We start from the raw sequence: 22,950 nt of genomic DNA, 5'->3' as shown, positions 1-22,950 counted from the left end.
ACCCAGCCTTGTTTCTTTTCTGTCAACCCTTGGCATTCCAGACATCCTTGTTTGGGGAAGGGACCTACCTCACCAGTGACTTGAGCCTGGCCCTCATTTATAGCCCTCATGGCCTTGGATGGCAGCGTAGCCTCCTTGGCCCCATCCTCAGCTGCGTGGCTGTGTGTGAAGTCATTGATCATCCAGATGTCAAGTGCCAAATGAAGAAGAAGGGTGAGTGAGCACTTGGCCTGGACCTGGGCTGCAGGCCTCTTAAGCGTACGGGCTCTTGCCATTGACCCATCTGTTGGGTGGAGCACTCATTGCCTACTAAGGCATGGACCAGGTCCAAAGCAATGTGGGACAGGAGCTTGTCTTCAAGGAGTGAGCAGTCTCCTTAGGGACAAATGATGGAAAAGATACATTTACTACAAAGTGGTGGGCAGAGAGTGCCAGGTGACAGGGCTGATGGGGTCCACAGGGGCAGCTCAGAGGTGCAATCAATCGTTGGTCTGAGCGCTTAAGGAAAGCTCTAGGGAGGAAGTGTTTCAATAGTTAAAAGTGAGTGTGTGAAGCTAGAGTGTGGGCTCCTTGAAGGCTGAAGCTGGGTTTCAGTCACTGTTGGTCTCCTGGTATTTGCATAGAGCCTGGAACATACTTGGCATTCAGTAGGTATTTGCTAAACTGAAGCTAAAGACCAGGATCCAGACCCTGTCCCTCCAGGCTACTCTGGTGAGTGGCCGAGCCCCCAGAGGATGTGAAGGGTAACTGAAACCACAGGGAGTAAATCCCCGACTCCCCCGCCCCCCACTCTCTGGGGAGCAGAGGACTAGCTAGCCCCCTCCATCCACTCCTCTGATACGTTCCTTAGAGTCTCTGGCTTGTGCATCTTACTGTTTTGCCCTCCAAGGCAGAAGAGTCACGGAACTGTTATTCTAGTCTCCAGAACTGACCTGTTGCTTCCACTGAGAAAAGGAGAATTGAGAAAACTGTCTGTTCCTGGTCTCTAATGTAAAACAACTGGAATCCTGAGGACCGGGCCCAGGTCTGACGCCACCCTTCTAAACCAGGCAGCATGAATATTTGCATTTATAATTCTTAGGAAGTTTGCAAACTGTGACATTAAACATCAGAACAAAACCTTGCAGTGTCTGCTGTCACCCAGCTTTGGCTTTGTTTGTTTGTTGTTTTGTAAAGCTTCATCATGTTTTATTTATTTTTTTTTAATTTAAAAGTTTTTTTTTAATTTTTAAGTGACCTCTTTCCCCATTGCAGGGCTCAAACTCACACCACTGAGATCAGGAGTTACATGCTCTACTGACTCAGCCAGCCAGGCGCCCCAAAGTTTTCCTTTTTTTTTTTTTTTTTAATTTATTTTTTATTGGTGTTCAATTTACTAACATACAGAATAACCCCCAGTGCCCGTCACCCATTCACTCCCACCCCCCGCCCTCCTCCCCTTCTACCACCCCTAGTTCATTTCCCAGAGTTCATCATGTTTTAAAAAAAAAAAAGTTTTGGGTTTCTTGTTTTGTTTTTTAGACGAGTCTTGGTACAAAGGGCGGAACGTAAGAGTTCTAAGAAGTTCAAAAATCCGGATGGTTAACTTAAAATGCCTGTTAAGAGGCTTGTTTTAGGTCAAATCCTGTGCCTAAGCCCAGATGATTTTTTTGTTATGACCTTCAATCCGCTTCTTCCCTCTGCTTTTCCAACTCAGTTTCTTCCCCTTTGTATCTTTTTTATTTTCTTATTCTTTTTTTCCCCCTCCTCTGGTTTGTCAGATTCTCCTGTTTTTTTAGTGTCATATACGCAGGGCATTCCCCAGCCTGCTGGGGCTTCTCCATCCTCACTACCAGGAGGCTCGACCCGTTTCTATTCATAATTTACTTCTTTTATTATTGAATTTCCACTCCCCCTCAGTGAAGCTGTCCTTAATTCTCCTTATTCAGATTCCAAGGAGATAGATCGCAGGAGAGCGAGAATCAAACACAGTGAAGGGGGAGATGTCCCTCCAAAGTATTTTGTGGTCACCAATAACCAGCTTCTGCGAGTGAGGTACCTGCTGGTGTACTCACAGAAGCAACCCAGCAGGTAAGGAGGACAATCCCTGCGAGAGGCCCAGGATAACAACCAAATGCTGCATCAGAGTATTGGGTTCTTAGTTATCAGCTTCCCTTGCCCCCAACCTTATACTTGAGCTACCCACAGTGAGGGGTGAGGAAGATGGGGCTGATGGGATGTGGTCCTGGCCCTAAGAGGACTGTATGTTCTAGTGAAGAAGATAGAGACTTGTATAAACACAAATGATATGTGGGACTAAACGAAGCCAAATTGGCTGCCCCAGACCATGAGGCCCCTCTGCCACCTGGGCTCCTGATTGGGGTGAAGCTGAGAGGCAGGGTGGTCCCTGGATGCTAACTAGGAAGGTGTGTTGCCCTGTGTGGTCACTTGCTGCAGTGGCTGTTGATCTACCACCTGCTCCTCTCTGCACCTGAGATGCTTCATCTTGAGCTCTAAAATGAGGACATTGAACTCAACAGGAGATGAGACCTTTCAGTTCCTAAGAACCATGGTGGATTCCTCATCCCATCTCAGCAGGGTGGTAGTGGGGGTATATGCGGGGTTCTCCAGGGTCAAGGGTCACTTTGAGATCCTGTCCCATTGTTGGGGTCCATGACAGAGCTCCTGATGGGGACGAGCAGCAGATGAACAGGTAGGATAGGAAAGAGGGTCACTTTTAATACTGCCCACCCCTGCTTGTGGTTTCCATGCTTCAAGATTTCATAAAACAGTAATACCCCCCCATCCCCCAAATTGGGGAAATTTGTATGAGGTTCCTAAGTGAGGAACATTATCCTTTGGTTTAAAACCATCTGGCTTTTTCTACTTGAAAATTCCATTCCTTTCCCACTTCTCCCTGGAGTGTCTCTTCAGTGCACACTTGGACAGTTTAGATCATCTCCCAGTGGGCCAAAGAGGATTTCCCCAGCTCGGACTCACATCTACGTGTCTAAAAGTGAAAAGACTTTTGCTAAATAATCGGCCACCTGCTGCCATCTGGGCAGACACCCTGAGCAGGGTCATTCTTCTAGATACCAAAGTCTCGCCTGAGAAAAGACGGGTCGTAAAAGGTACAGGAGGAGCCATGAAAGAGAAGATGAGGATGAGCTCATTGCATAGCTGCCTTTGTACATTTAGAAAATGTTCTGGTGAAAGCTGTGTCGGCGCCAGGGCAAATAGCCCCAGATTTTTTGAGCAAAGGAGCACGCATGAAGCTTCATTTCATGGCTCACTCAGAGGATGAAATTCATCATTTCATCTTATTTGAGCCAGAAGTTGTTACATACACTTTAAAAAAAAATGTTTTTCACTTCTTGCCAACATCACTTTTTTCTCCCTCCGGCAGGGCTTCAAGCCAGCTGTCCTGGTTTTCCAGCCATTGGTTTACGGTCATGCTATCGCTGTATCTGCTGCTGCTGCTTATTGTGAGTGCCATCAATTCCTCAGCTTTCCAACACTTTTGGAACCGTGCAAAGAGATAATCTCTCTGGGCTTGGTGTGGGGGCCACCTCAACCATGTGCCTTATGATAAGCTGTCCTGTACCTCCCGTGCCTCACATCTAACCAGGTGGAGCCTGGGGGCCAGTTGGGGACCGCAGGACAATTTTCATATGCCATAAATGTATTGATTGCCTTTGGTGACGCTCCCAGCCACACTCTGGTCAGCGGGGACTACGAGCCCCTCACTCTGAGGTTTTGGGGGAATCCTCCTGTCTGCTCCTTCCTAAGCAGTCCCAGGGAGTTGGCTTTTCTGCCAGGGCCAAAGGAAAAAGTCCTGCTGCATTTAAAAACGAAGTGTCTGGGCTGTCCGTGGTATGTTTACAATCACTCCTGGCAGACATTGGCCCTTTCTCTAATGCCTTCTGGAAGGCGGAATATGTGTAGTGGGGACTGTAAATCACTAGGCGGTTGCCTTGTTTTGACTTGAGACACCCAAGAGGAACAGTCATGTTTCTCATAAAAATCGGTGGGATCGTTTCTGAATTCCATCAGCCTTTGTATGTGAGTGCAAAACATTTTCACAGTTTTCTCAGATCCACAAACAGCCTTCTGCTGTAGCTGTCAGCTCCTTGCCCTAACATGGATGAGAAAGGAAGGAGCCAGAGACCTGGTAAAAAAGACAATCTTAACAATGAGCAACTCAAGTCATCTTTTTCTAAAAATCACCAACTGCTGATAATAGCTGAAATGGAAACACATGTTTGTTTTTCTGTTGTTTTTTTGTTGTTTTGTTTTTAATTAGCCATTTGACAAATTCATCTTTGGGAGCTGAGTAAAAGGGGAGATTTCTAAACCTAGAGCACTCTTTGGCCAGTGCCTGTAGTCTCTTTCCTGGCTGTGTTTTAGAGAAAGCGATTTGAGCCACAGGCCTGCCTCCTGTTCTCGTTCTCACGAAGCTGCCTTGATTGTGGCCTCCCAGCCACAAATGCTACACCACAGGCCTTCTGTGGGCTGCCGGCCTTCAGGACAGAGGCCTACCTCAGTCTGCCACAATTGTGCATGGACTTAGCCTCCCTTGGAGGGCTCACAGGTCTTGGGGACTCAACCTGGGCTTTAAAAGTACAAAGAGCACCTCTGGCTACCCAGGGAGCTGCAGTTCTTGCTGATTCTCTCTGCCCTTCCTTCCTGCCCTGTTTCAGCCATCATGGAGCCCTGTCTGATTTGGGGGGTAGATTTCTGTAAAGAAGGTAGAAAGTCAGTTTTCTATAATCTGTGAAGTTGTGAAAAAGCCACTATCATGGTTTTTACATCAAATATTGCAACATTTCAAAAATAATAAAGGTATTTTCCTAATTAGTAGGTTGTCTCTGACTGCTTTCAGCCTTAGCGAGAGTCTGCCGAGTATGCCCTGTTACTAAAAATCTTATCCTCGCTTCCCTTCCTTGTTCGAGGTAGTGGTTTGCTGAACAGCATGTATCACCTGGATATCTGGTAGGTATTAGATTTCTCATCATTGATTGAACACATATGAACACCTACCATGTGCCAAGCGTTAGAAATAGGAGCTCCCGGGACCAAGGTCAAAAGGTCCCTGCCCTCCTGGAGTTGAGGTCTGGCAAGGTGGGAATATAGACAGGCATTCTCAGGAATGAGGTTGGATTATATGGTATTATTATTTTTTAAAAAAAGATTTTATTTATTTATTCATGATAGACATAGAGAGAGAGAGAGGTAGAGACACAGGCAGAGGGAGAAGCAGGCTCCATGCTGGGAGCCCAACGTGGGACTCGATCCCGGGACTCCAGGATCGCACCTTGAGCCAAAGGCAGGTGCTAAATTGCTGAGCCACCCAGGGATCCCTGGATTATATGGTATTATAAAGGAGTTTTGGGAAATACTTGGCAAGGAGCCTAACATAGTCTGGGGTCAGGAAATACAGCAGTCAACATGTAGCACTGCAGAACACCTATGGGTACTGATTTCTTTCATCCTGACAACAGATGAGATATTGAAGTCCCGGAGAGTTTCATAGCTTGCCCAAGGCTACCTGGTCATTGGAAGTGGTATAGAGCTGGGAGCTGTTCTCATAACCATCATCCTCGACGGCTCCCCTGGCCTACCAGAAGAGGTGATGTTCAACTGACACCTGACAGAGCCATCTGTGTTAGGCTAAGAGATGGAGGAAGAGTGTTTCAGGCAGTGGGAGCAGCACATGTGAAGACCTAGAGTTCTCACTGGAGAAGCTAAAGGCAGGAAAGTCACTCAGAAAGAGACTGTGGTGAGAAATGGGGCTGGAGAGGTGGGTAGGGGCTAGATATGAAAAACTGCCAACGCTATGGGCCAAGGAGAGCCATTAAGTTTTAAGGAAGGAAATAATAGGATTGGGTTTGGTTCCTGGTAAGATCACTTTGGCTTGTGGTTGCAGAATAGATTTAGTGTGATTTTGAGGATTAAAAGAACTGACAAAGTAGGGCTCATCACAGAGCAAATATAGCTGGTGTATTTCAGCTGCTGTTATTAGTTTTTAATGGCCCTGCGGAGGGAATGAGCATGCAGAGGAGACCTAGCAGCAATGTCCAGGGAAATAGGAAACCCAAACAGCAAAGTGTCATGGAAGCCAAAAGGGAAGTCTTGGTGAGCAGCATCAAATGCTGCCGAGCAGTCAACATTATACTTCAGAGTATCCACTGGATTTACTGAGTTGGAGATTGTTGGTGAATTTGGTAGGAACAGTTTCATCAGAGCTCAGCCCCGGGGGATGTGGACAAAGTCCGACTGCATAGATGTGAAATGTTGTGCACAGTTTCCAGCAATTCTCAGGCAATATCTATTTAAAACCTAGCCTTTTTTTTTCCCCTGAGGTTTCTGCTCTCCCCCCACACCCTCAGTGTGGAGCAGGGTCAGTGCAATACCTGATAATGAGCGTGGAGCAGGCATAGAGCATATGATGGGGACATGAGGGTGAATAAAGAACGGTCCTATCCTCCAGGACCTCCTAGGCTAGTGGGGGCCGTTGGACAGGTACATTTTGATATGGCAAAGGAAATCCCTGGAGTCTGGACGGTTGAAATGAGCAGAAAGGAAGATTAGGACAGAACTCCTTTATGACTTAGTGTCCTTTTTTTGCCTTCCTGGACTCCTTCCTCAATAAAAGTATCTAAAATTATATTTTATGGGGTGCCTGGGTGGCTCAGTCGGTTAAGCATCTGACTTTGGCTTGGGGCATCATCTCAGGGTCTTGGGGTCACGGAGAGTCTACTTGTCCCTCTCCCTCTGCTTGTGCTCCCTCTGTCTCTTTCTCGAATGAATAAAATCTTTAAAAAAGATTATGTTTTATGATTGTGTTGGTATAAAGATGAATATATTACTATTAAATACTAAAATGTTTGCTTCTGCTTACAAGCTTGTTTTTTTCCTTTGGATTTTAAACGAAATTAAAATATTTTTTATAATGCGGACTCTAGGCCCTTTGCCTACAATGCCCAATGGATCAGTCAACCCTGGACTAGGGTAATGGGTAACAACGTGAGATCCCTGGGTCGCTGGGAATGGAGAAGTAGTCAGGAGACAAAGATTTATAGTTCTGTTTAGCTCCAACCTGACATCTAAGGCAGACCGCATAGGCCAGTCAGCTCCAAGAAAGAGCTAGTTTGGGTGCTGGGGTTTGGGAGCTCAGGGGGCTCTGTTACACATTTTCGTGGAGCAGGAAGAAGCAGTCTCCTTTTTTTTTTTTTTTTTTTTAAGATTTTATTTATTTGATGGAGAGAGAAAGCAAGCACAAGGAGGGGGAACCGTAGAGGGAGAAGGAGAAGCAGGCTCCCTACTGAGCAGGGGGTCCGATTCAGGGTTCCATCCCAAGACCCCAGGATCATGACCTGAGCGGAAGGCAGATGCTTAACTGACTGAGCCGCCCCGGCACCCCAAGAAGCAGTCTGCTTGCTGACAAATCCCTTCTGGGCCACTGATGGCAGAGGAGACCAGATGGTGGTTCAGTTGGAGCCACCTCACATGGGAGCCCCAGCTGCCTTGGTCTTGTGAAGTAACCCCATCAACCCTCTGTCACTAATGCCGCTATGGGAGGGGGGGAGCTTGGGGGAGGGGTGGCAAATAGAATTCCCACAGGTTAGGTCCCTGCTTCTAGGAAGTGCCAAGAATCAATGAGCCGTCAGTTTCCGCCCCACAAAGGGAAGAGGTTTTACTCTGTGGGCTTTTGATAAGTGTACATGTGTATGTGAGAGAGACATGGAGTAGGAATGTGGTTCACTCTTGTTTCTGATTAATTCATTTCATTAAACACCGACTGCCTACAAAACCAGGAGTGGGTAAGCAGTTTGTGGCTTAAAAAGACCAATTCAGATCTTTTTCTTTAGAACATGACCCCATGCATCTGAGCCCATTCCTGCCACTAAGCCCTGGAGGTTTGTGTTGGCTTGAAATCAGCTGCACTCACCCTCCCCGTTGCCATGGTGATTCCTGGGCTGGTTGTGGGGAGCTGGGTTCAGCTTCTCTCACACACAAAACCACAGGATCATGCCCTTCCTCAGCCCCCTCCACAGCCCCTACCCATCTCTCTCCTTGCTCCCCTCCTTTCCACCCTACCCCACCTCGTGAGTTTTCCATCTCTTGGCCTTTGTTTGTTTTTGCTTTTGTCAGTCTCCCTCCTTTGGATTGGTTTCTGTTTGTTTCCAAACTGTCTGGGGCTGTGTACCAGGGAGACAGTGTCCTGGGCTGCCTCTAGCCCTGATCTGGTTAGAATAAGCCCCTCTCCTTTGTATGATCTCCAACCTGACATTTGGAACATCCAAAACAAATCATGACATTCTGAAGCAAGATAGAAACCACCATCCCCACCCACTCCTGTTGGCACTCCTGTCCACCTGGAAAGGATTTTAGAAAATTTCCAGTGTTTTCCACATCATGCAGCCCTGCGGAGGGGAAGCAGCACTTACTGAATACCTACGGCATACCAGGCACTGGTATTTTTGTGTGTTAAAAATCTGGTGGTGAAGGTGATGTTTCCTGCATTCAAATTCAACTGCAAGCTGTCTGAGGGCAGGGTCCAGGCTGTCTTGGTATATCCAAGTATCTAAAATATGGTGGATACTCAAGAAAAGTTTGTTGAGAGAATAAATAGAGGAGAAGATGCAAGAAACTTCCTGCCATAGCAAAGAATAATGATTGAGTGTCAGCAAAAGTGATTGAAGTTATTAGACTTGAGAAGAAATGCATGTGGATGGGCAAGCATTTCAGGAAAAGCTGTGGACTTTGGATGCTTGATTTCAGACTCCCATTTGCTCTCTCTACCTTTTCGGAGTAGTCGGGCAGAGGGGTAAGGGGGGCAGGACAGAGCCTTTTATTTTACAGAAAAGGCTCAAAGTTAAAATTTTATTTTAAAGATTTTATTTGTTGATGAGAGACACAGAGAGGCAGAGACATAGGCAGAGGGAGAAGCAGGCTCCATGCAGGGAGCCCGACGCGGGACTCGATCCCGGGTCTCCAGGATCACACCCCGGGCTGAAGTCAGGTGCTAAACCTCTGAGCCAACCAGGCTGCCCAAGGCTCAGAGTTAAAATGCAAGTAGTCCTGTAGGGCACCTGGGTGGCTCAGTGGTTGAGCACCTGCCTTTGGCTCAGGTTATGTTCCTGCGGTCCTGGGATCGAGTTCCACATCAGGCTCCCCTCAGGGAGCCTGCTTCTCCCTCTACCTATGTCTCTGCCTCTCTCTCTGTGTCTCTCATGAATAAACAAATAAAAAAGAAAGATTAAGCTACTGATCTGATGCGTATTCATACACACATGTAAGTGACTGGTAATAGTCTTTTTTTTTTTTTTTTTTTATGATAGTCACACAGAGAGAGAGAGAGAGAGGCAGAGACACAGGCAGAGGGAGAAGCAGGCTCCATGCACCGGGAGCCCGATGTGGGATTCGATCCCGGGTCTCCAGGATCGCGCCCTGGGCCAAAGGCAGGCGCCAAACCGCTGCGCCACCCAGGGATCCCTGGTAATAGTCTTTTCTAAGAACAGGATTTAGGAATGAGCCGGGGAAGAGTGGTGGTAAAGAGAAAGCAACCACTGGAGGTTCAAGGGCAAGAGATCTGAGGTGGGCAGTGGGAGAGAGGGAAGGCCTGAGCCACTGGAGTCAGACTTCAATACCCGTGTAGCCAAGGGAAGACCCGGGTGTCCACTAGTGGGGACAGGAAGGAGGCAAGGCCAGTCTGAATTCCTGGGAAGTATGGATTACAGATCGGCTTAAAGATGTAGTTTTACCATTCTTAGGCAAATATTGGCTATCCCAAAAAGGCCTGGTAACACATTGCCTGTCAGAGACCAACAGGGATTTAAAACTAGCACAGGCCTCAGCCAATCAGCAGGCTGCATTCCTATGGCCTTTGTGACTGGCTCAGATGCCAACATGTGCCCCAATAGGAGACTAAGTTTTTTGCAGGGGCTGCTGGGAAAGAGGCTCTTGCGTTGGCCAGTACCCCCCACCCTGCGACTCGCTACCCTTGACCCCCACCCCCACCCTACCTCCTTCCTCCATGAGAGTCTGGTCCTGGTGTTACTCAATGGAGAGCAGAGCCAAGAGAGGAAGAGAAACGGAGTCCTGATGATGTTGAGTACTGAGTTGGGTTGTGCCTAAAGCTGGACTTCTCACTGTGCAACCAGTAAATTCTTTTTATTTAAGAGTTTAAATTGGATCTTGTGGGGATACAGTGGGGAGAAGTCCTTAACTAACACCCTTTGCCATCCTGGAACTTCATTATTTTTGGTGTCAACCCTTTATTAAATACATAGAAAGATGAATTCCAAACCAATGAGTCAGGATTGATGAATTTTTCTTGACACCCTCCCCGCCCCCCCCCCCCCACACACACACTTGGACAAGGCACTCAGACCTGTGCAAAATGAGAAATGGGCAAAACACACCAAAAACGCACTGTATTCTGGGGTCTTCTGTAGCTTTGGCATCAAGGGCCTCCTTGGGTCAACTTGGACTCTGCTCCAGAAAGGCTTCCAGCCTAAAGAACCCCAGGGCACTCAGATCTGGGAGCATCAATAGGTAATGCGACCAGGGCAGATGTAAGCTACACTGGAGGGGCCTGGCCCTCAGGAAGACCAGAAGTTGGGTCTGCTCAACACAAAGAATGGGAGAGAAAGGCACTACCATTTCTCCAATGCCTCCTGCATGGTGGGTGTATTGAAAGAATTACTTAATCTTCACAGGATCCTTGTAAGACGGATACCATAATCTTTCTTTTACAGAAGAACCAGACCTGGAGAGGTGACTTGCCCAAGGTGAAAAGGCCCGAAAGAGGCCACACCAAAGCCGACTCTGGAGCTAGAGTAATAAGAAAGGCAGATAAGCACAAGGCTGCAGCTTCTACGGGCTGTATGAGCAAGAAGGATCCAGGCTGGTGTAGGGAGGTTGGAATGGGCAATACTAAGTCTGGGGGCTGCAGAAATGAGCTCCCTTCCTAGGCCCTGCCATGTCTCCCAACTCATAAGCTGGGGGCACCTGGGGTGTTGGGAGGGGGACCATAGGAGGTCTCACCCGACAACCACACTATTAGCAAGAGCTCAGGGTTCAGCTCCATTCACCTTCCCGCCCATCGCTGCAGGCCCAGGAGGTGAGCTCAGAGGCACATGGCATAGAATGTGGGGCAGGGAGGGGTGGGCCCTCTCTTCCACCCCTGCTGCCTTCTTGGAGCTCGGGCCATCATCCTGCTCTGATTAAGCTGACTCCTTGGAGTCCTCAAATGCAGGGGCTGCCAGCAGCCAAATCCCCCTGATTGTCTGGGATGTTCCCGACAGCAGAGAATAAACAGTCTCCCCTGTCCGGCCAGCTGTGCTGAGCAGCATTCCTGTCTCTCGGCCCACCCAGTTGGGTGGGGCTGCAGCCCTGCATCCACCTCCAGCAGAGGCTTGGCGAACCTGGTGAGAGGGTGGAAAAAGAGAGGAGAGGTCACTGTCTCCAGGCCACACGGGACATTCTCTTGCCTGAGTCCTCATTTTGCCTCAGCATGAGGCACCTCGATTTCAAGCCACTCCTGGCACAAGCTCTGTGCTTGTAATAATGGCCCTGTGACTTAAGAGGAGGCCCACACCAGGCCACTGGCCCCAGGGGTTGGAGCCTCTCACCCTTCCCCAGAGACTGCCTGGGGAATTTGAGACTCCTATATCATTCTAGCTACATCTGAAGGCATCACACCCAAATGGTTCATTTTATGGAGGAGGACGCAGTGAGTCAGCAACAGAAGCAGGACCAGACGCTGGACCTTTCACTGCTATCCGCTGTGGATGCTGTGGATGGTGTGGCTGGAATGGCAGAGGGGCTCTGAGTGAGAGGGGCGGCCCATGTTTTTGGAGAGGAGCAGAGGTGTTTTCATCCTACGCCTGTTTTGGAGATCAGGCTTGTGGCCGAGCCATTTCCTGAGGAAGTAAGGCCTCTGGAAAAGCACTGTTCACCAGCCCCTCCTAAATCATGCTTTTGGGAGCAGAGCTGGGGCAGCAAGACCTGAGTGGGGCTCTGTTACTGTTCAGAGGCCAGTGCCCAGCCTGGGCTTGGCAGGCTATGGGCGGTGCCCGGGGACAGAGGGCAGAGTCCTTGGCAAAGGGGAGCACCCCCAGCACACACCATGTGTGGAAGCCAGAGTCCTTGGCAAGGGGGAGCACCCCCAGCACACACCATCTGCTTCTCTGCTGTAGGACTCTGGCCTGGGATTGCGGAGGAGGAGAGACAGCAGCCTTTCCTAGCCAGTCTGCAGAAGGAATTCCTCTAGGAGCTCCCTCTGGCCGCAGACAGAGGGGGAAGGAGGCAGACAGTGTGGGAGCCCAGGGGTCTCTGTGGACAGGTGTCTCGCTCCCAGTCTGTCTCAGCCCTATAGCTTTGTCTAGCTGCATGTATCAGTGTGAGTTTATGTGACCGTATGTCTGGCTGGCTGCATTTCTGGTTGGAGCTGGGTTCCTCGGCGGGAAAGCGTGTACTTATGTGTTTGCCAGGATATCTGTGAGCCCACATCTCTGCGTAAGCTTATGTATGTGGGTATGTGCAAAGGAATGTGGGGGCCTCTGCACAAATGAGTCAGGTCTACGCCTGCCAACATGTTTCCGTGGGAGTATGCATTGTGGCATTTAGGTTATTTTGGTATAAACATGTACCCATCTTTCTAGATGTAAGATTAGGCATATGTGTCTCTGGGAGCATGGGTAGATATTTGTCGATAATGTGTGGGTGAGTGCCTAAAAGGGTGTATGCCTGTCTATTTACATTTGTGCAGAAGTCTTCATTCACTCATTCAATTCATTCACAAAATGATTTTCTCATTTATTAGCAGCCATTTGTAAAGTGCTTGCTCCATGAGCACTGGGCACTGGGAATTTAGAAAGGTTTCCAAGGCAGCACCTAACATTTGCAAGAACCAGGGCAAGAGTACAAATGAAGGCTTACATTCGTATATCTAAATATTTAAATATTATAAGTCACAACAACAAACTGTTAAATAAGATACTTAATCCCAATAAGCCAGAGGGCTGGGTTTGATTTTGAATTCCCAACTCCTCTGACTCCTGTGCTGGAATTCAACAACACAGAACAAGGGGCACTGATCTGAGTTCAAGCCACTGTCCTATGCTCAATTTAAGACTCACTCTGTGAGGGACCCCTGGTGGCTCAGGGCCTAAGTGAGTCTGCCTTTGGCCCAGGGCATGATCCTGGAGCTGGGATCGAGTCCCACATCGGGCTCCCTGCATGGAGCCTGCTTCTCCCTCTGCCTGTGTCTCTGCCTCTCTCTGTGTGTCTCTTGTGATTAAATAAATAAAATCTTAAGAAAAAAAAAGACTCTGTGATCTGGCCTCATTTTCCTCACCTGTAGAATGGAGGACTGTGTTACCATGTCTTTAACTTACAGGCCTTGCTTGGTTTATAGGAGTGTAATTAATTTCCTGAGTTAATTATTCTCCAGAAGTCAAATAGAGGAATGCTTAACTGTAGAATTGTGGGTTCGGACAGAATTGAGTTTGAATCCCAGCTCTGCCGTATACCAGCTGTGTCTACTTTATTATTTTTTTAAAGATATATTTACTTATTTTAGAGAGAGAGCAGGGAAGGGCCAGAGGGAGAGAAGCAGACTCCCTGCTGAGTGTGGAGCCCTAAGCTGGGCTTAATCCCACAGCTCCAAGATCATGACTTGAGCTGAATTAACCAACTGAACCACCCAGGTGCCTTGCTGTGTCTCCTTTAGAGTTACTTAATTTCCCTTAGAGTTATGAGGATTAAATAAAATAATGTGCATACAGTGTTGAGTACTGTCAGGTTCACATTAGATGTTCAATAAATATTGGCTTCTGTCCTTGTCAAGGCTCTTTCCAGCTTCCATACCTTACAAATTCTGGATTCAGTAGACATCTTGATTGATTGCAATGATTGGGACCATATGTTTAGGGAGTTCTGGCCTTGTTGAGGGTGGGGGATGGTGGCAAGGACAGTTGGATGAGAAAACCAGTGCCTTCTAAGCTGCCACTCCAGATCTGTGTGTGAGCCATGCCTTCTATCCCATTCTCCGATGTGGACCCTTGACATTTTCTCTGTCTTAGGTCAAGTGCTATGAAGCGCAGGTTCACCAGCGTCTTCTGACCTGATTTTGCCCCTGAGCCCCTCCCTGGTGCTGTAGGATGCTGAGCTAAGTAGGATCAAGCTTCCGGGCAGGGCTGGGTCAGGTAAGGCCTCAGGCTCCCCAGCGTGTCTGGGCCTGCCTGACCAGCCCCAATAGTGGGCAGATCCAGCTAGGCAGAGGGCACCTGTCTCCTGTGATTGATATTCCTGGGAGGGCATCGCTCTGCTGCTGGCACAGCTAGCCTTGGGATCTCGAAGCACTGGGGTGCCTACGGAGCCCCCTCAATGACTCCTGTCCTCTCAAGGTCCCTAGAATGGCTGAGTTCCAGCAGGAACACTATGAAGAGAATTGGGGAGGGACAAGTGACAGTGCCTCTCAGCCATGGCTGGTGGGGGTGACCATCTTGGGAATCCCCTGGAACCTGTGAAAACTGGCGGCTCTTGGGCTCTCCTGAAATATCCCTGACCCGAAGGGAATGAGGGAGGGGTCCAGGGCCTGGCCAGGGTTGCTGAATTGGGAAATGCTTTGAGTATGAGCTCAGGGTAGCTGAGGCCATGAGGGAGATGGTGAAGGAGAGGGTCTGCCCTTGAGGTCATGGCGGCCATCCCTCTGATCCCATGCACAGCGGGTGCGGGAGAATTGGTTTGAAGATCTCCCGGCTCCTGGGATTACTGGGGAGGTGGGAGCAACGTAATCTCCAAAAGGTCCTCTGGGGGGGTCCTTGTGATCGCTCCCCCACCACCTCTAAGCCACTCAATTTGGGGCTAGAACTGGGATTTTTCCTCTTGAAAAAAAAATGAAAGCAAGGGAGGAAGTGGTGGGTTGAGGCCAAAATAATATGTTTAAGGAAATTTCTGCTTCATGCTGGCTAGGATAGGGAATGTCTAGTCAAAGAGCTGCTGACAGCCAGGGTCCCTGTAAGTAAACAGACTGCCTCTGATGGCAGCCGTGAGCTCATTTCCCTCAGCAGTGTGTGAGGAAGATGATGTCACTAGAGCAGGGCCTCCTAGTCATGGAGTTTGTCAGTGAGCAGGAGTGAGAATCAGGGATCGCTGGCCGCCTGGGTGCTGCTGCCTAGTTATTGCAAGCAGCTGCTTCCCACACAAGCAGCTCTGACACCCTCCTGCACATACTCATCTATGATGGGACTCTAGCCACACCAGGACCCATAGCCAGGGATGTTCTTTGGGAAACTTGGATTAACTGTGAAGTCTCTAGATTCCATGCGAGGTCTCTTCCTCTAGAGAGCTGGGGCCCCTCTGGTCTATGACAAGGGGCACTTAGGATGGGTTCAGTTGCAAGAAGTGGCTCCTGGAGGTACAGGCTCATGTCCTGCCCCTGTGGAGAACAGGCAAGGGCAACGTGCACCACAGCGTGTCTCCTAGGCCAGGCAGCCAGGTCCAGTGGGGCACTTTCCATGAGCAGAGGGCCAGGTCAGGGGAGGTTGGGAGGTTGGGGAGGAGGTGGAAGAAACCATAAAGCTCTCTCTGTGTCTCTTGCATAGGCTTTTCCTGAGCACTGCAGTCGCCAGGTGAGGCTTTTATGGGGCTTGAAAGGCCTGCGGCAGAGTTGATGAGGAGCAGCTGCCAGCCACTGGGCCAGACTCTGCAGCCTTCCCCCACTTGCCCTGTCCCATCCCCCTTTCACCTCCTGGCTGGGCAATCGGGAGCAGGGAACCTCCAACTAGAAAGGTGGGCCAGAAGCTTCTTAGGGTGGCCCTCAGGCTTTCACTTCTTTGTGTCCCCCCAGAATCCTAGCCTGACTTCACATCAGGGCTCATCAGACACAGATCTACTCCATTGAGCAAACAGCACACTCGGTCCCTGCCTGGCCTACTCCATGCTGACCAAAAACCTCAGATTGACAGGCAAGCTCACAGAAAACTTACTGCCTGCCTCACTGCCTGACTGACCCACTAAGCGAGTCCACTTAGTCAAAAAAGACTCATTGAACACCTTACTTGTGCCAGGTTTCATGTTGGGTGCAATGGATACAGCAATGAACAAGATAGACAGGATGTTTGCTCTTAGGGAGCTCACAATAAGCAAACAAAATGGTGACAGAATGTGATAAATATATTACGGATGGGAAGTAAATAGGATTCTGCGTGAGAGAGTATCCAGCAGGCCCTACCATGAATGTAATAGTCAGGGAAGACCCCTTTGACACATAATCTGAGACCTAAGGGATGGAATAAAGAGCCCGTGGAAGAGCTTACCAGAGAGAGGGAAAAGCGATGCCAAGGCCTTGAGTTGGGAAAGAGTTTAGCATAATCTTGGAATAACCAGAAGACCAATGTGGTTGAAACATGGTATGTGAGGGGAAGGTGCTATGTAGATGAACCTGGGAAGGAGGGCAGGAAGAGACCAGACAGGGCCTTGTAAGCTACAGCAAGAGTTCAGGTAAGTGTTTGGAGAAACCCTAAGGGCTTTAAGCAAAAGTGTGACACATACTCAAGAAGAGATAGATAACATGAATAGCCTTATATCCAATAAAGAAATTAAATTTATAGTTAAAAATCTTTCCGTGAAGAAAACTCCAGGCCTAGATGCCTTCACTGGCGAATTCTACCAAATATTTAAGGGAGGAAAAAAATACCAGTTTTATATAAAATCTTCCAGAAAACTGAAGAGGAATGAATACTTCCCAACTTATTGTATGAGGCCAGTATTAGTCTGATAGCAAAATCAGACAAAACATTCCAAGTGGGCAGCCCGGGTGGCTCAGCGGTTCAGCGCCACCTTCAGCCCAGGGCGTGATCCTGGAGACCCGGGATTGAGTCCCACGTCGAGCTCTCTGCATGGAGCTTGCTTCTCCCTCTGCCTGTGTCTCTGCCCCCCCACCCCCTCTCTCTCTCTGTCTCTCATTAATAAAATCTTAAAAAAAAAAAATTCCAAGGAAAGAAAATACAGACCAATATCCTTTAGGAACACAAATGCCAAAAAGTAAAAATAAAAATTCTAGCAAGTAAATCCAGCAATGCATAAAAGGATAATTCAATAGTTAAATGGGATTTATTGAGAAATATCAGGTTGGATAAATATTTGAATATCAGTTAATGTAATTCACCATATTAACAAACTTAAAAATAAAAAAACACATATGATCACTTCAATGATGCAGGAAAAGGATTCGACAAAATCCAACATTTTATTCTTGATAAAAACCCTCAGCAAAGTAAGAAAAGCAGGGGACTCCCTCAATCTGAAGTCCCTCAACCTGTTATCTATGAAAAACCTAAGGCTAACGTCATAGTTAATGGTAAAAGATTGAATACTTTGGGGAAAAGATCATCTTTTCAACAAATGGTGCTGGAACGACTGGATATCTGTGTGCGGGAGAAAAATAAACCTCTACCCTTACCTCACAGCATACACAAAACTAATTCAAAATGGATCACAAACCTAAATGTAAGAGCAAATTTATAAAACTTCTAGAAGAAAACATAGGAGAAAAATCTTTATAACTTGGGGTTGGGCAAAGAATTCTTAGATATGACACAAAAGCAATGAAAGAAAAAGCTGACAAACTAAATTCATTACAAAGTTTTGATTTCTAGAAGATACCATAAAAAAAGTGAAAGACAGTCATCAGTAGGAGAAAATATTTGCAAAACATATATCCAACAAAGGACTTGTATCTAGAATATATGTATATATATATATATTTTAAATATTTATTCATTCATTCATTCATTCATTCATTCATGAGAGACAGAGAGAGGCAGAGACATAGGCAGAGGGAGCAGAAGCAGGCTCCATGCAGGGAGCCCCAGGATCACACCCTGAGCCGAAGGCAGATGCTCAATCGCTGAGCCATCCAGGTGTCCCTAAGAATATATTTTTTAAAAACCTCTTTATATACCCAGGATACATAAAGAACAAAGGATTTATACCTAAAATATATTTTAAAAGTATATGCAGCTCAGCAAAAATTTTGGACAGACATTTCTCCAAAGAAGATATACAGATGGCAAATAAGCACATGAAAAGATGTTTTCTTGGTTATCAGTGAAATGTAAATTAGAACACAATGAGACAGCACTGCACACTCACTAGAAAAGTTAAAATTAAGAAATTGACTATAACAAGCATGTTGGCAAGCATGTGGAACAGCTATAACTTCTTTTTTTTTAAGATTTTATGTATTTATTCATTAGAATACACAGAGGAGAAAGAGAGAGAGGCAGAGACACAGGCAGAGGGAGAAGCAGGCTCCATGCAGGGAGCCTGACGTGGGACTCGATCCCGGGTCTCCAGGATCATGCCCTGGGCTGCAGGCGGCGCTGAACTGCTGAGCCACTGGGGCTGCCTTTTTTTTTTTAAGCTATAACTCTTCTACATGGCTTATGGGAATGTAAACTGTATAAACACTTCAGAGAACAGTTTGGCAATTTCTCAAAAAGTTAAATATAATACCTCCTCCAAAAAAAAAAAAAAATACCTCCTCCATGATCCATTCCTTCCTTCCCTAGGAATTTACCATTAAGTCCACACATGAATGTTTATGCAGCTTTATATATGACAGCTAGAAACTGGGAACAACCCAAATATCTATCATCAGGTGAACGGTTAAACAAATTGTGGTACATCCATACAATGGAACGCTATTCAACAATAAAAGCAAACAAACTATTGATACAGTGGACAACATGGATGAATCTCAAAATCATTAAACCACATGCAAAAAGGAGAATATACTATTTCATTTATGTAAAGTTCTAGAAAATGCCAACTAGTCTGTAGTTATAGAAAGCAGATAAGTGGTTGCCTGGGGATAGGAGGTGGGGGAGGGAGGGTTGGATTTCTAAGAAGCACAAGGAAACTTTTAGGATGATAAATATGTTCTTTATGTTCATGGGTGTATACGTATGTCAAAACTTATCCAAGTGTATATACTTTAAGTGTACAATAAAATTGTATGTCAACAATATCTCAATAAAGTTGTTCAAGAAAACTGCAGTCTGATCTAATTTGTGTGTGTGTAATTTCTTTTTTAAAGTAGGCTCCAGGGATCCCTGGGTTGCTCAAAGGTTTAGCGCCTGCCTTCGCCCAGGGTGTGATCCTGGAGTCCCGGGATCCAGTGCCACGTCAGGCTCCCTGCATGGAGCCTGCTTCTCCCTCTGCCTGTGTCTCTGCCTCTGTGTGTGTGTATGTGTGTGTGTGTGTGTCTCATGAATAAATAAATGAATCTTTAAAAAAAAAGTAGACTCCATACCCAGCATGGGGTTTGAACTCATGACCCTGAGACCGAGATCTGAGTTGAGATCAAGAAGCCCATTGCTTAACTGACTGAGCCACTAAGGTGCCCCTGTGTGTGTTTTTTGAACTCACTCTGGCTGCTGTGAGAAGGGACTGTGGCGGCCTAAGTGTAGAAGCTGGGAGTCCTTAGGAGCCTGGGGCAGTCGTCTTTCCACTGTGATGGCAGTGGAAATGGGGGGGAGTGGACAGATTTGGGAAACATTTTGAGACTTAACAAGATTTGCTGGCGGTTGTTATATACAAGGCATGAGGGAAATGGAGAAATTGAGGATGGCTACAATATTTCCAAACCTTGAGCACTGGGTGGCTGAAGACATCTGGCCAGGAAGATCTGTGGGTGGGGAAGTGGAAAGGGCAGAGGACAAGAGTTCTCTTTTCTTTTCTTTTCCTTTTTTTTTTTTTTTAAGATGTTATTTATTCATTCATGAGAGACACGGAAAGACATGCAGAGACACAGGCAGAGGGAGGAGAAGCAGGCTCTATGCAAGGGAGCCCGATGTGGGACTCGATCCTGGGAATCCGGGATCAGGCCCTGAGCCAAAGGCAGAAGCTCAATCGCTGAGCACCCAGGCCTCCCAAGAGGTCTCTTTTCATCTACCTGCAGAGATGGCTGGGTTCCATGAGAAGAGTCTGGGTAGAGATAAAATTTGGAGGATATTAGGAAATAAGTGGTTCTTTGATGCCAAGTGAATGGATGAAATCACACAGGGAGAAAGACTAGACAAAGAAAGCTCTGAGGACTGAGACGGGGGCATTCCAACACTCGGAAATCCCCTGAAGGAGCCTGCAAAGCCCCTCAGGAAGGAACAAGTAGAGAAGTACCCAACTATATTCATTTCCTCTGGCTGCTCTAACAAATTACCACAAACAGTGGCTTAAAACAGGCAGAAATTTATTCTTCCACAGTTTTGGAAGGCAGAAGTTCAAAAACCAGATCACTGGGCTGAAATCAAGGTGTCAGGAGGGCCACACTCCTTCTGAAGGCTCCAGGGGACAATCCGTTCCTTGACTCTTACAGCTTCTGGCAGCTGTTGGCATTTCTGGGCTTGCAGCCATACCACTCCAATCTCTGTCTCCACGGTCACATTATTTCCTCCTATTCTGTCCATTTCAAATATCCCTCTTCCTCAGCCTTAAAAGGAACATTTGTCATAGGATTTATGGTCCACCCAGATAATCAAGGATCATCTCCTAATCTCAAGATCCTGAGCTTAATTACATTCAAAAAGACCTTTTTTTCTTTTTTCTTCTTTCTCCTTTTTTCTAAATAAGGTAATATTCACAGGTCCTGGGGATTAGGGTGTGGATATGTCTTTTGGGGGCCACTATTCAACTATACCAACTAACTGACAGACTAATTAATAATGCAAAGGAGTGACTAATTAATAATGCAAAATGGCAAAACTTCCTGTGCCTGAGAAGAGGGTCAAGTAAGAGAGTCAGTTGTCAAAGTGATTTTTAGGATGCAGGTCTGTTCACATCATTCTAGTTAGTGACCCTACCCAACAGCTTCCTGCAGCTTTAAGGCCAAACACTAATATCCTTGCCTAGTCTACAAAGCCCAAGGGCCTGGCCTCAGCCCACCTCAGCAGGCTTGTCTCACACTGCTCTCCTCTGCTGTCTTGCCTCCAGCTGCCTCTCCGGCCACCTTTCCTCCTGTCCCAGGGCCAATGGTTGTTGTTCTCTCTGCCTGGAAGGCCCTTCTTCAACCCGCTTCACAGAGTTAGCATCCACTAATGCTTCAGATCTCAGCTCAGAAGTCTTTGCTTTGGGGAAGTCTTCCTTGATCCCTGGTCCATGTCATACAAATGTGTGATATAATTTCTCATGGTTCCCTGTATTCCTCTTTCATAGGACTGTCAAAGTCTACAATTGCATACATATCTGTAACACTATTTTATTAGTATGTATCTCTGCCACTAGACTGTAAATACCATTAGGGCAGGGTTTGTGACTTACCACTATCCCAAGTGCCTTGTCCAGTGCTTGGCACACAGAAGAGGTATATAATGGTTTTAAAACATATCTGCAAATTTTTTGACACGCTTCCCACCAAGAGATAGAGTCTAGCTGACCTTCCCTTAAATTAGAACTGGTCTAATGACTTGCATATAATTAACAGAATGTGGCAGAAATGATGCTTTGGGACATAGAAGGCTAGGCCATAAAAAAGTTAATATGGCTTCCTCCTGGCCGACTCTTTTCAGATGTTCCCTTTTAGATCCCAGTTTCCATGCTGTGAAGATGCCCGGGCCACATGTAGATGCTTCAGCCAAAAACTCCACTGAAAATCTAACCTACAGCCAGCATCAACTGTGAGACATGTGCTGAGGAGGCTTTGAGAGGATTCCAGCCTTAACTGCCTTCAGACTACAACCGCCTGAAGACACCTGAGCGAGAGTTACCTAGCAAACCCAGTTAGTCCTAGAGCCATGAGAGATAATAATAAATGATTGTTATTATTACAGAAGCTACTAAGTTTTGGTATGATTTGCTATGTAGCAGCAGATAGCTAGAATGGAGTCCAATAGATACTTCCTGAGTGAATAAAGGTGGAGAGATCTGGTTGAGGAATCTCACTTGCACTTTAGCTCTATGCAGGTGACAGCTCTGCAGGTGACAGCTCTCAGTTATTCCTTCCCCAGGAGGCCCTGGAGATCCCTGAAGCCCCAATTCAGAACCTCAAAGGTCTGTACTCCTCATAGCCACCCAAAGGGAGACTCCTGGAAACTCTCTGCTCAGAGTACAGAGTGAGGCATGGTCATTACAAGTTAGTTCTGGCAAGAACTTCAGAGAACATTCATTTCACTGCGGGTTCTTAATCTTGGGCCCATGCATGGTTTCAGGGGAGCACTTTTTCTCTTTCAGAAGCACTTTTTCTCTATGTATATGTGTATTTTCCTGGGGTTAGAGTTTCCAGGCTCTAATTTTTATCAGATTCTTAAGAGGTGTGTGTCCCCAAAGTGCTAAGAACTACTGATCTAGTTCAATTATCTCAATTTCTAGGTTAAGAAACTGAGGACATTTCCTTTCGTAGTAACAAAATGGACTAGGTACCCTAAATGAGCTTCCTTCTTTTTTTTAAAGTAAAGATCTTATTTATTTATTTATTTATTTATTTGAGAGAAAGAGAATGAGCAAATGAGAGAGAGAACATTAGTGGGGGGAGAGGCAGAGGAAGAAACAGATTCCCCATTAGCAGGGAGCCTAACTCAGGGCTCAATCCCCAGACTCCAGGATCATGACCTAAGCTTTAGGCAAACACTTAACTGAGCCACCCACGAGGCCAATGAGCTTCCTTTGGAAAACAGTTCTGTATGAGGGAAAACAAAATTTTTAATTTTTTAAATTAATTTTTAGAGGGGGGGGAGGCAGAGGGAGAGGGAGAGAGACTCTGAAGCAGACTCTCCGCTGAGCATAGAGCCTGAGGTAGGGCTTCATCCCATGATTCAGAGATCATGACCTGAGCTGAAAGCAAGAGTCAGATGCTTAACTGACTGAGCCCAGGCACTTCCATCCTGTTTTATTTAAGAACAAATTAAAGATGTTGATTAACTTTAAACTTAGACAAATAAAATATGCATGTCAGAAATTTCT

The 22,950-nt window shown here is 46.8% G+C and overlaps 1 protein-coding gene across 6 annotated transcripts in view; it reads left to right on the top strand.

The window, feature by feature from the left end:
- PARP16 (poly(ADP-ribose) polymerase family member 16) overlaps positions 1-21,656 on the top strand; it is a 40,148-nt gene extending 18,492 nt beyond the window's left edge. The window contains exons 4-8 of one of the 6 annotated variants that reach the window (XM_072809170.1): positions 42-213; positions 1,929-2,070; positions 3,386-3,464; positions 4,936-4,971; positions 5,481-7,810. In XM_072809170.1, the coding sequence (XP_072665271.1) occupies positions 42-213; positions 1,929-2,070; positions 3,386-3,464; positions 4,936-4,971; positions 5,481-5,492 (441 nt within the window). In that variant the 3' untranslated portion in view covers positions 5,493-7,810. Of the gene's footprint in view, positions 1-41; positions 214-1,928; positions 2,071-3,385; positions 4,837-4,931; positions 7,811-21,560 lie in introns of those variants that run through there. The other 5 variants (XM_072809172.1, XM_072809167.1, XM_072809168.1 and 2 more) reach the window with 5 other exon arrangements.
- Positions 21,657-22,950: the final 1,294 nt, after the last annotated feature.

The sequence above is a fragment of the Canis lupus genome, chromosome 32 (assembly GCF_048164855.1).
Source record: "Canis lupus baileyi chromosome 32, mCanLup2.hap1, whole genome shotgun sequence".
NCBI classification, from domain to species: Eukaryota; Metazoa; Chordata; class Mammalia; order Carnivora; family Canidae; genus Canis; species Canis lupus.
This window is presented reverse-complemented; position numbering and strand designations above follow the sequence as displayed.